This window comes from Triturus cristatus, chromosome 11 (assembly GCF_964204655.1).
Source record: "Triturus cristatus chromosome 11, aTriCri1.1, whole genome shotgun sequence".
Classification (NCBI taxonomy): Eukaryota; Metazoa; Chordata; class Amphibia; order Caudata; family Salamandridae; genus Triturus; species Triturus cristatus.
Window position 1 is genome coordinate 235,879,122 of NC_140594.1, and position 13,217 is coordinate 235,892,338.

At 42.1% G+C, this 13,217-nt stretch overlaps 1 protein-coding gene across 5 annotated transcripts in view; it reads left to right on the top strand.

Annotated features, from left to right (window-relative positions):
- The window catches only part of MYO18B (myosin XVIIIB), a 1,573,426-nt gene that overhangs the window by 1,036,377 nt on the left and 523,832 nt on the right, over window positions 1-13,217 (top strand). For all 5 annotated transcript variants that reach the window (XM_085634174.1, XM_085634172.1, XM_085634173.1 and 2 more), the window contains one exon: window positions 2,602-2,712. In XM_085634174.1, the coding sequence (XP_085490300.1) occupies window positions 2,602-2,712 (111 nt within the window). The remainder of the gene's footprint in view (window positions 1-2,601; window positions 2,713-13,217) is intronic.

Here is a 13,217-nt window from a genome sequence, read left to right on the forward strand (position 1 = left end):
TGATCTGTCTGCAATTGGTGACATCTGCAGATCTTTTTCCTGACAGCGCTTGGCTCTGGTTGTAAATATTGTTCTTCGTTTTATTTCATTGCGGATCCAAATTTTGTGCTCCACAGCTGCGCTGTCAAGTCAGGCTGTGTGCGACAACGAGTAGCCTCTGCAGCAACATCACCGGTTTACAAGGAAGCACATTTAATGGAATTTGGCGATATATTGAGAACCGGTTTTAGAAGGTGCTTTCTTGTAATAAAGCGCCTGGTGGTGAACTACCTATCACAGAATATTTTCTGAATTTACTCAGGAAGATTTAGTTTTGTGGGTAGTTCAGTTAAGCTAAGACATTGAAAACCCAGTCCTTTCAGACTTCGAGAAAGTAAAGAAAGCGGGCGATTCGTGCATAGGATCTTGGGGGCATTGACCCCTCTTACTTACCCATGGTGACCCACTTCACACACTCACACACAGTACACTTCTCTTCTCACACTTTCCACTCTCACCTTCTTAGGGATCAGGCCATGGTGGAGCTCTCTCTACTGGCATGACAGCAGCAGTTCAGGCTGTGGAAAATTAACTGTACACGTCAGACTGGCTAGTGTTTTTCACTGTGGCCAGCCTGGCATGTGCAGTTTAGGCTTCTGCTTCAACATCTGGAAGGCAGCAAGAAGCACAGCCCCGTGCTCTGGTTGCCTGCTCCAGCCCATCCTAGCACTATCCCCATGCTGTTTAGCATTGTAAGCAGCAAGAGAGCAGTGCTTGGATTGGCTCAATGCCTTTATCCAGCAAGCAACGTGAGGCAAGAGCTGAACATGTGCTGTAGCTTGTGGAAAGGTACTTTTATTTTTAGCTTTAATAGTTTGAAAGTAATTTATGTGCTGCACCACTGTCTGAAGGGAGCAGCCGCCACAGAAAAAAATGTAATGTGTTGTGACTGAATGTTTTCCCTGTTAAGATTAGCCTGGGTTCTCCGCTCATCTTGCTCTAGGTTACTTCTTTCTACAAGGGACATAACTTGTAACTCCTGCAAAGCACCTGTTTCAGGTGTTAGAACTTGAACTGTGGATTCTTAGGGAAGAAGAAAGGAAATGCCCCAGCAGCTTTCACTGGAAAGGATTTGGACACAATTGTTTCCTTTCAAACAGGGCAGAACTGGAAATCAAAATAAGCCGTAGTAAAAATGTTCAACCCTGTCCAGCACTTCAGGTGATCACAATTAGAATATGAGTGGTCTGTGGTGGCTTTGGTGAGTCATGGTAAACATTCTTGCTCTGACACCATCTCACTAGCTTGCAGCCTACCAAAAAAAATGCCTGAGTGGCATAATGGCTAGTCTGGCCCTGCTTTTAAATGCCCCCCATGAATTGCCCACATTTCTTGCCTATCTGGGTTCTGAACACTGCACAGCCTGCTTTAGTAAAGATTGCTGCTGCATCCAATCAGAAAGCTGCCTAGCAGACATTTAACAGCTCTGATCTAATTTGCTTAGTTTCAAAATGAAGTATCTCATCCTATTTTCTCCCTTGCCTGCTGAAATTTTTTTTTCCCCATTAGAAATGCAAGAAATACAAGTGCCAGAATGCTAAGTAAAAAACAAAACTTAGGGACTTAGAGTTTGCAGGATTACCACTAATATTCAGAGGTGCTCCTGCCCACCCCCTTACTTTTGGTTGATCCATATTATTATGAGGTGGGTGAAGCTTCTTATTTACAATGGCAGAGTTTCTGCTGGCTCCCCCAATATTAACATCTTTCCCCGAGGCCCATCTCCCCTGAAGCTACTAGATCAGAGTGACGTTCGATCCACCTTATTGAGAATAAGGCAACTGAATGAAATGCATGGGAGACTTGGGAAGTGAAATGTAAAAAGTCCCTGTGCAGCCTAGTCATTTGCTTTTTGTTTAAAGAAAACATACTTCCTCTTTGGAAGTTTGTTTTCTCTAAGCATAAAAGTGTGATCTGATGTTTTAACCATGGTGCCCACTTGCAAACCTTCAGTCCTAAGCAGGAAGGCTTTGGGCAGCACCTCTGTTAACAGTACAGAGACCCCTGCCAGACAAGTAGGGGTCTCTAAACAGAGCAGACTGTCCTTTGCCAGAGTGGCAGAGATCATGGCCTTTGAGCCCCTAGAGGAGCAGTGGACCAATTGCCAGGGTCTTAAAGAGACTTTTAATTACTGATTCCTCTCAGCTTGATCACTTCTAGATGGAGCTCTAGCAGCCTAGCACTAAAGGCAATGGATTATACTGTTGGTGACATGTTTAAGCAGTGGCAGTAGGCAAGGACACATTTATTTTTCCCAATTAAGTACTGTGCCCCAGTAGTGGAAGTGGGCAGTACCATCCTTTGAAAGACTTTGACCACCAACACTAATTTGCTATGCAAATTAAACAAAGAGTGAATTGCTTATCGTATTAAACTAAACTATTTGAAGATGTGATAAATGCTGCACATAGTCAAACCCTCAGCTAATGTCAAAACATTGGATGCCTAAAGGTATTAAAAATCCTGGGGTATATCAGTGGCAAATTAATCTCCTCAAATGATGTTTGATAATGCAACACAGTTACATTAACTTATGTATATCTTTTGTTTCTTCATTCATAGATGCGTCTACGGTTTGAAATGGAAATAGAACGAATGAAGCAAATTCAGCAAAAAGAACTGGAAGACAAGGACGAGGAGCTAGAAGACGTCAGACAGTCATGCCAGAGAAGGGTAAGCCAATAGAAAATGGGCTACATTGATAAAATTAATATTTGTATGGGTTTTATGGTAGTGGGAGAAACACAACTCAACAGAGTGAGTGAAGATGACTTTCTCCTCATTCAAAACTATTTCAGGACATTGATGTTGGAAGATATTAAAGTTACCAGTGTAGCAATAATGACTTTAATGTTACTCTTTCAAATTACAGTATTTCTCTTCTCAGCACATAGTTGTAGATACATTCATATAAAAAGCGACCAGGCGTATCTTGCACCTATAGTTTCTCCTTATTGTCAAGCCCCTGGCTTCTGGTATGTTTATTAGTGGCTGTTATGTTATATTATGTTATATTGATTTGTATTGAGTACTTATCACCCATGACAGTATCTAGGCACTAGAGTAGGCATGTGGGTGTGTAGTCCCTGCACTGTTATTCGAAGAGCCAGCCTCTTTCAGAACTCAAGGAGTAAGGAGGATGAGGAGATGAGGGATGTCATTCCATTTTTTGGGTGCAATGTAAGAGAAAGTGTGACCTTTGACTGCTTTTGCAGATGTGTGGGTTCTGTGCGAGTGACAGTGAGGCAGAGCATATGTGTCTAAAAGGCTGGTGGAAATGTATTCGGCTGTTGAAGCATGTTGGTCCACTGTTGTGTAAGGCTTTGTATGTGCGCTTGAGAAGTTTGAATTGGCTGCGCTCTTGAATGGCGGGCCAGTGAAGATTTTTGAGGTGAGGTGCGATGTGGGTGCGGCATGGAGTATGAGTCTTGCAGCTCTGCTCTGGATGGGCTAGAGACTGTGTAGGAGTTGTGTGGAGATTCCAATTTAGAGTGCATTGCCATAGTCCAGTCTGCTAGCGATGAGTTGTTACTTGACAGTCCGTCTGGTGTTCTGTGGCAGCCTCTTAAATTTCTTTCATAGCAAGCATAGAATGTGTAAGGAGGAGACACTCACTGCATTGACTTGGGCCATCATGTTGAGCTTGTCATCTAGGATGATCTCCATCCAGATTTTTTGCGTGACTGGGGGTTGTGGTGTTGGTCATAGCTCTGACGGCCACCCATGGAGAGGTCTTAGACCAGAATGTCCACCTTGTCAGAGTTGAGCTTCAGGCAGTTGGATCACATCCCCTCTGCCATCATGGTCTTGCTATTAGTGAAGCTGATTCTGGTCCGTCAGGAAGAGGATGAGCTGGGTGTTGTCCACATAGGAGAAGATAGTGATGCCTTGGGATTGTATGATATTGGCGAGCGGTGTCATGAAGACGTTGAAAAAGGTGAGGCTGAGGGACAATTCCTGGGGGACTCCGCAGATCAGGTTCTTGGGCTCTGATGTGAAAGGAGCTTCATCCTGTGAGAAAGGAGCAGATCTAGTAGAGTACGGATCCTTGGATGCCAATCACATGGAGTCTTCTGATGAGAGTGCTGTGGGAGACAGTGTTGAAATCCACAGAGAGGTCAAGTAGGATGAGGGCTGCTGTTTCTCCTTGGTCTTTGGCTGCAAGGAGATTGGTTGCTCAGTTGGTTTGGGTCGACTGAAAGTTTCTTGAGGAGGGTGTTGACTTATTCATGTTTCCAGTATTCCAAGAATGTGGAAGACGTGATCGAGGTGTTGAAGATGTGGTTTAGGCCGATGCTGGTTGGTGATGTTCCCATGTTGTAGATGTGGTGGGGGCATGAGTCTGTTGGAGCCCCTGAGTGGATGGTAGTCATGATTGTTGCTGTGTCGTTTCTGGTGAGGTTTGTCTAGTTGATCAGGTGGTTGCCGTGGTTGATGATGAGTTTGCTAGGGTCAGGTTGGTGTGCAAAATTCCTGTAGATGTTTGCAATTTGCGGTGGAAGAAGCTTGATAGGTCATCGCAGAGTTGTTGGGATGGGTGATGTTGGTGGAGGGTGAAGGTGAGCTGAAGTCCTTAACAATCAAAGAGATCTCCTTGCAGCTCTTGGAGCTTCCTTCAATGCATTCGGCTAGCACTCTTTTTCTTGGTGTCTCTTAGAAGCTGTTGGTAGCATCTGAGTGCAGACTTGTAGGTAGTTCTATCGTTGGTCTCGTGGCTGGCTGTCCATTTCCTTTCTAGCAGTTTACAGTGCCATTTGGTGTCTCGGAGGTCCTCAGCCTGACAGTTGGCCTGCCTGTTGCATCTTCTTTGCTCGATGGTTTTGATGGATGCAAGAGAGTAGGCTCTGTTCTCAATTCAGTCATTGGAGTTGGTCATGTCCTTGTCAAGGTTGTCCATGGGGCTTGGTTGACCCGTGATGTGACTTGGTATGCTGATGCTGGTGGGAGTGTTGACTTGTGATGTGTTGATTTGGAAGTGGATGAGGAAGTGGTCAGTCCATGTGAGTGGAGAAGTGGAGTAGTATTTGATGATATTGTTTATGGTAAAAATGGGGTCCAAAGTGTGTTGGTTCTAAATTGAGCAGGGTGAGTCCAATGTTGCCCAGGCTTTCAAGGAGATGTGTGGAGCAGGGATCAGGTCTGTCTTCCAAGTGGAAGTTGAGGTCACCGATGAGTATGTAGGCTCTGAAGTTGATGGTGACCATGGAAACAAAGTCGGTGATGAGGTTGGTGAACGTGGATCGTGTTCCAGAAGGACGGTAGGTGATGGTTTCATTCAAAGTGTGGTTTTTGGGTATTTGCAGTTTAAAGTGTAGATTTTCCATGAATGGGGTGGTCTTCGTAGATGTTGAGCATTTGATGGATCCCTTGTAGATGATTGGAGCTTCCTTCAATGCATTCGGCTAGCACTCTTTTTCTTGGTGTCTCTTAGAAGCTGTTGGTAGCATCTGAGTGCAGACTTGTAGGTAGTTCTATCGTTGGTCTCGTGGCTGGCTGTCCATTTCCTTTCTAGCAGTTTACAATGCCATTTGGTGTCTCGGAGGTCCTCAGCCTGACAGTTGGCCTGCCTGTTGCATCTTCTTTGCTCGATGGTTTTGATGGATGCAAGAGAGTAGGCTCTGTTCTCAATTCAGTCATTGGAGTTGGTCATGTCCTTGTCAAGGTTGTCCATGGGGCTTGGTTGACCCGTGATGTGACTTGGTATGCTGATGCTGGTGGGAGTGTTGACTTGTGGTGTGTTGATTTGGAAGTGGATGAGGAAGTGGTCAGTCCATGTGAGTGGAGAAGTGGAGTAGTATTTGATGATATTGTTTATGGTAAAAATGGGGTCCAAAGTGTGTTGGTTCTAAATTGAGCAGGGTGAGTCCAATGTTGCCCAGGCTTTCAAGGAGAGGTGTGGAGCAGGGATCAGGTCTGTCTTCCAAGTGGAAGTTGAGGTCACCTTTGAGTATGTAGGCTCTGAAGTTGATGGTGACCATGGAAACAAAGTCGGTGATGAGGTTGGTGAACGTGGATCGTGTTCCAGAAGGACGGTAGGTGATGGTTTCATTCAAGGTGTAGTTTTTGGGTATTTGCAGTTTAAAGTGTAGATTTTCCATGAATGGGGTGGTCTTCGTAGATGTTGAGCATTTGATGGATCCCTTGTAGATGATTGGGAGTTCTCCTCCTTGCTCGAGAAGGTGATCCTGTAGGGCAATCCTCTAGCATGCTGGGATTTCTGTGGTGATGTTGGAAGCTGATGTGGGATTGTACCAGATCTCCGTGATGAAGACGAGACGTGGTGTGTCACTGCTTAACAGGTCCCAGATTTCAGTCACATGTTTGCTGACTGTTCGTGTGTTGAGTCGCATGCATGCAAGTGGGTGGTGATGTGTGAGTTTGCTATGGCATGTGATGTTGGGTGGGTGTGTTGATGGGTTTGCTGGTGCTTGTGTGGGGTGTGTGGGTGTGTGACTGCATGAGAATTGACAGTGGGTGCGGGTGAAGTCTCCAACCTTGGTGTGAGGCATGGCACGGCAGCAGCAGAAAGATCTGCCCAGTAGGTCAAGCAACCTAAGAATCACTGTGGAGTAACGCTGGGGTGCAATTGGAAAGGGCTCCTGGTGCTGGGCATGGGATAGGCACAGACGGGCGCAGATGGCCTTGCCTTTAGTGCACCTTCAGCTGCCATTAGTAAGGTCCTGGGAGGGGGAGGAGTGCATGGGAGGGCAGTGAGCGGGGTTGCTATGCGCAGCAAAAAGAGGTGGGAAAACAATGTTGCAGAAGGAGCAGGAAAGGAGCTGGGTGGAGAGGTGGGAAAATGTGCAGAAGGAGGAAGGAGGCTGCAAAGACGGCAACAGACAAGGCCTGTACAAGGGAAAAAGGAACAAAAGCAACTAAGGAAGGCCTGAACGGGAGAACGGTGCCAAAGCTAAGATTACTGGTGAAAGAGATATATCAGAGGGGTGAAAAAGGGATGAGAGGCAAGGGTGAAAAGAGTCAAAAGAGTCAGAAGCAGCTCTGAATGGGTAGTAGCAACAGGAGCAAAAAGTGGGTGAGATGCAAAGAGTCAAAAGAGGCACATACATGTCAGACAAAACAGGATCAGAAACCAGGTGAGAGGCAAAGAGTGAACATATTCAAAAGGGTCAACAGAGACGTGGAGAGGCAAAGAAAACAGGAGCAAAAAGTGGGTGAGAGGCAAGAGTGAACAGAGGAGTGAGATGAGAGTAGTCAAATGGGAGACACAAGAAAGAAGGAGCAGAAGGAAAAAGAGTTTTGAAAGCAAGAGAGGAGAAATGGAGCTAAAGATAGAGCGAGGTGGGAGCCTTATGGCAAAAATGAGCCAGGTGGGAAAGATTCTTGACCGGCCAGAGGACCAGTCACAGGTAAGGGGGTGGGGGCTGGGCATAGGCAACTGCTCCATGACCCAGGGTTATAAAAGAAACAATCATTGTGAACTTCATTCCTACCACACAATTCAAGCAGTGAGTTTTAAAAATGTTTGGGAAAGTAAAGGGAACTCTCAGAAGGCGTACCTCTTTGGCGTTTGCCCTTCAGCACTTCACCACATCTGTTAAGGTGTCTTTGGTGGCAGCACTGATTCAGAGGTAGACCTTTAGAGGCGAAAGAGATTGAGTTTCATGCTCTCTCTTACACCATTAGGGAGGCTTTTATGATGGGTTTCAATGTCTTACCGGGTCCTCCTAACACCAGGGCATCTCTTATGGTGTCACTGTCATCAATAGTTAGGGGCAGACATAAAATGTCTATCCTATACCATAAAATGGCTATTGTTTGGCATGTGATAATAAACTACTTGCATATGATGACTAATCTATCCTAATTGGTATTCTTACTAAGAAGGAAGAAAGTATTCCGGTTATGTGCTCTCTAGCTGGTAACATGACCCAACATCTGTGACTAAAAGTCCTGTATGCATAAATGTTGTGAAGCATCATTGTGAATGAGCATACATGTGGTGGTAAGACCTCATATCCAAGGAGGTTGCAATACTTGCACATTGTGGATGGTTATGCAATGCCAGTTACAACCTATTTGACATGCGGTGTTAGGACCCTTTTGTCTTGACCCTTTGTAGAGGTCCTGTGACTGCTATGTATTGTCTTTGAGTGTATGCATGGGTTTTGGAGTGTTTAACAGGTTTTTGTTGGGTGAATGGGTAAGCCAGACATGTTGGAAATTGGGTAACTGTGAACAATTTTCCCTGTACATAATACGCAAGGGAATGGCTATTCTTTGTATAGTTCTTTGTGAGGTAGGAAGATATAGTATCCTGTGTATTCCCATGCACTGTACAACATGCAACTGCTGTCTGGGATACTGAGAGTGGAAAGTAGAGAGTGAATGATATAGTAAAATATTTGTGTGTGGTCTGCAGTGAAAGCTAGAAGATAGGGACAGTTAAAGAGAGGATAGATCCCTAAGAGGATCTGCCTGATGTTGCTGTAAGTAAGGGCACAACATGAACTAAAGAACTTACCTCCTTTCTAAATTGCTACAGACTCTTGTATAAATACTCTGTCCTTGGATTACAATCGTAAGAGTAGTTGCACATGTATCTGTGATAGATAACTTAAAAAATGCTCTTTTAAGTAATATGCTATTTCCCAGTGAGTAAAACTTTTTATATCTTTCTTTTTCTTAAAAAGTCTACATTACGTTAGAAGATGCTACAGGAATAACATATCACCTATTTATTATGCTTTTTTTCCTAATGTCCTGCTTTGTATTTTTTTACATTTTGTTTATTTCTTATTGACATTTTTGTTTTTACTGTTTAGTAGGCCTGGGTGACATTTTTTGTTTTGCCAACTTTGCCAACTAGACAGACATGTGTAATTTCTCAAATGTTGTGTTAATTGTTATACAAAATTCCTCAGACTAATACATTACACCCTGTCATGCAATCTCAAGTCAGGTAAAAATCCTGTCACAGGAGCTCAGGAACAATGCGAATGAACGGAATGCGAGCCTCAGTTGTTTGCTGCACTTGGTGTTAGCAGTTATTGTTTCCGCATAGGATGCATTCTTGAATAAAAAATGAACAGCATAATGCAGTTCTCTCAAAAATATAGTTCTAAATGAATGATATGCATTTCCTGTACACACCATTACTATTTAATACTTCACCTCATTTTTCCTTTACTTTAAAATTGTGTTCTTTCTCTTCTTTTGGACTCCTATTCTGTTTGTGATCCATTCAAATGCCTACTTAACCCAGCCCAATTCACACTTGAGAACGCATTGAATGTGGACTCCTTCTTCCTGGCCCCCTGCGATGGAAGGTACTAGGTGCCTGAGGAATAAATTGAGTTAGGATCAACTACAGTTTACTAATTACAGTGTAACCCAAAGTGCAATGTCCAATTATACCTGAAACAGTATCTTCGAGAATCATGTGTCACGTCTCATTAATTTTTATTTTCAAACAGAAAGTTGGCAGCTACACCCAACATTTCTTTCCTGTGGTCCATACAGTAAACCGTCCTTGAATTCCTCATGTCTCCCTATTCCTCTAGGACAGTAGTCCTCCTTTTTATCTATGCCAAATGAAACTATCTCTTTCACAATGTGTATTTCTTTGACCATGAGCTCATTTAACTGCCGCAGCAGAGGAGAGAAAAACATTGTATCCAAAGCAAGCATTCACGTTAAAATTAAACATTGCAAAATCCAAAGGTTTAGGGCCTTTGGTCAACTTTAGTAGGGCAAGCATTTCAGTACTCATCTAAATACTTGGTTACAGATACATGTACAGTTACGACATAGATGTAAGCACTATTCAAATGTATACATTTCCCATTTATAAAATACACACAGTGTATGATTTAACCTCTTCAGTGCCCCGCCCTTTCCACGCCCTGTGCCGGGCGTTTCATTAGCGGGCGGGGTTCATGACGAGATGGTCTCGTCATGGGCACAGCGCAACCGCGGCCCATGACGAGACCATCTCGTCATGGGCACTGAAGGGGTTAAATGAATAAGCAGATATATAAAAACTGACAATAATAGTCAAACCACACACATGTAGATATTTGTGAGACCTGAAACTCGTTGCTACTGTAAGGAAAGATGTTAACTTACATGTTCATAGAAATGTTGAGATTACACAGTAGATGCACTTTCTGTAACTGTTTAAATGCACTACATTACATGAATAAGAGTACATCACACGGGTACCTACGGCCATACGTAAACACATATGTGGCCTAATTAAACACAAAAGGGTGAAGCCAAAATTGTGCTGCTCCACATATCAACTATTTATTTTTCCTCCGCTACTTATATTGAACCATGACATTCCGTATTTGCCTGGCTTTTCACAAATAATTTCTTCAAGTGATTCTGCCATTAATGTACATCTGTTTTCTATATGTGCACACAGTCGATTGGTTTTATTGTGCAGTTTGCAGAGCAAAGTCATTGCTTTTGCATAATACAGCTTCACATTTTTATGATTCTTCTGGATAGGATTGTCTTCTTAATCGCTTTCTACAAATAGTTACATTAAAAAAATCAGTTTCATTAAAACGAATAATGTGCGTCAAGGTTCCTCTGGCTTTAAATCATGTTTTTCTGTCTTCCTGCCCAAAAGAAGAATTTTTTAAATAATTGAAAAGAGATATTTTTATGCAGCAGTATGACAGAAAACAGTAAGGTATAATGCCAAAAGCACTTATAAGTAATGAAAGAATGAGCGGAAATAAGAAATAGGTGACACCGCTGCAAAACAGTGTACTGCTAATGCAAATTTTGCTAGGGCATAAAAGTTTAAAGTTATATAAATGCAAATGTTACATATTAATAACTCCTGAATAGCTTCTTCAACAAAGAGGTTTACAAATGGCATTACAGCAAAAAGATTGTTACAAAAATGAAAAATAAATGAAAAAACTGAAAGTGTGTATGCAAATTACATTGAACACATTCCAACAGCAGTAATGACCTAATGGTAGGATAACTCAATCGAAACCAGCTTCTTTATTATTTTTTTAGGTGTGGTCTAAAAACTGCTTTCAATGTCTCACCAGCCTCATTTATTCCAAAAAATGTACAATAAAAATGTACATATGTGTATGTACGAATACATACAAACAGAGGTATTCTTCTGTCATCCCTCTTCATCCTTTGGTTTGTTTAACATTTTGCTTCCTTCCATCAAAACGTGGGGCAATGGTTCAACCCACTTTACCATTGGATCTTTTTATTGTGATTGATGTCATTTTTCTTGTGCATGTCAATCTCTGCTTTCCTTTTAGCTTTTGTGTTCACTATTGCAAAGAGTCATTTTCATAGCTGCCAAGGTTTCAAATTGCCATGTGTGACATTTTCATAATTCCAATGTAATTATGAGTGACATTTTAAAGACTATAAGTGACACTTTCTCGCGAGCAAAATCAAGCAATGAAGATGTGGGAAACATATAAATATAAGAAATAACACCCATTTGAGCAACAAGAAACTCTGAGAAGATCGTAAAACTGCTGCAAAGCACTAACTGGAGACAGACTTTGTGACTGCAGTTCTCAGTAATAGAGGGCAGGCACTACAACTGCTCAGAAGATGATCTCTTTAATCAGATTTTTCATGACCACGCCGTAGCCTAAAAAGCAAATTTTATAGCATAGCAAGTGCAAATAGGAGATTATATCGTCACTCAGTCTCAGGCACTTACTCATAGTTGACAAGTTTTCTGACCTCTTATGTGTCACATTTTCATGGTTTCACTGTACTTATGAGTGACATTCAACTGCAACATGTGACAACATGTCTACCACTTAGAATGACACTTTTGCAAGTCAAATCAAGCAATGAAGTGCATTGACAGAAATAAATAGCCGAAATTACACAATTTCAAATAATGAGAAGTTCTAAAAAGATATTGAAACTACTACAAAATACCTGAAAAGGAAGTTCACTATCCTACTGCCCCTTTCTAAGATGATCGTACTGTCATATGTCAGGGGCTCAGTGCTGCAGAGAGTGCTGGCATACATTACACACTCAACTGTTGTTCTCCTGCTGTGGCCTCAATACTCATTTAGGATTGCCACCTTTTGCAGAAAAAAATACCGGCCACCATTCCAGGTTTTAATAGTTTGCAAAGGCCTTGACTTGATTTTTTTAAGGGAAATTTATAGGAAATTGTCGGTATAAATTTTTGAAATGCACTTTCTGTCTTTGTTTACTTTATCTGTCAGGTATCATTAGGGCAGCTTGAAAACACATTTTATACTGTTTTCTACCTATATGCACTGTTTAAAGTATGTACAGATATGGGTTAAAATACCTCTTGTACCTGCCGGCATATTAAAATGCTTACTGTACTGGAGTCGGGCTGCTAGTGCTTTTTTCTCTGATAAATTACCTGAATGCTGATGCCTTGTGCTGTCGTGTTAGTAGGTAGTGATCCAGCGGCGCACCAGCAACAGATACTCCAATACCATATACTCACCTGGGCCCATAAACACACATACACACACAGGCTAGTAAAACCGCTGGAGTCAAAGTTTATGTTGTTTCTTACTTCAAGATTAGTTTCCTTTCATTCCTAACTAATCTTTCATTGATCAAAAAGTTATTTCCTCTGGTTGATGGACCATTAGTTGAACTAGTTGATGGTGAAATGACTTAATAATAACTACATCAATTATGCCTTTCTATATTCATGTACCTCCCATTAATATTTCGGTATTGTAAAAATACTAACTCTGATTGGACAGGCAAGGGGGGGAGATCATCACACCATACTTATTTATCATTTTAGTGTATTAGGCTATTGTTGAAAAGATCCCACCCCTTAATTTTACTTCAAAAACTTTATTCCCACCCGTATTCACATGATATTAGAAACAAGTGTTTATTTTATCATGTATTTCTATTGATCCAGAGGTCTTCTGTGCTTGTTCCCAGGGTATGTAACTTTTGTGTCCTTGGATCGCATTCAAGAATATCGCACTCTTCCGGCTGCATCTCACCAGGCATGCGCGGAGAACACGTCACTAACAGACTCTGGATTCATACGAGAGGCCCAAATTACACAAAAATAAGAGAGTCAGAAAAACAAATGTTAATTTCAAGAATAAATGGTTTCACTTTATACCACCTATCTCTACTCTAACCCCCTTTAATCAATATTATTTTCCCAGCGTTAGCATTAGCAAAATAGCTAGGTT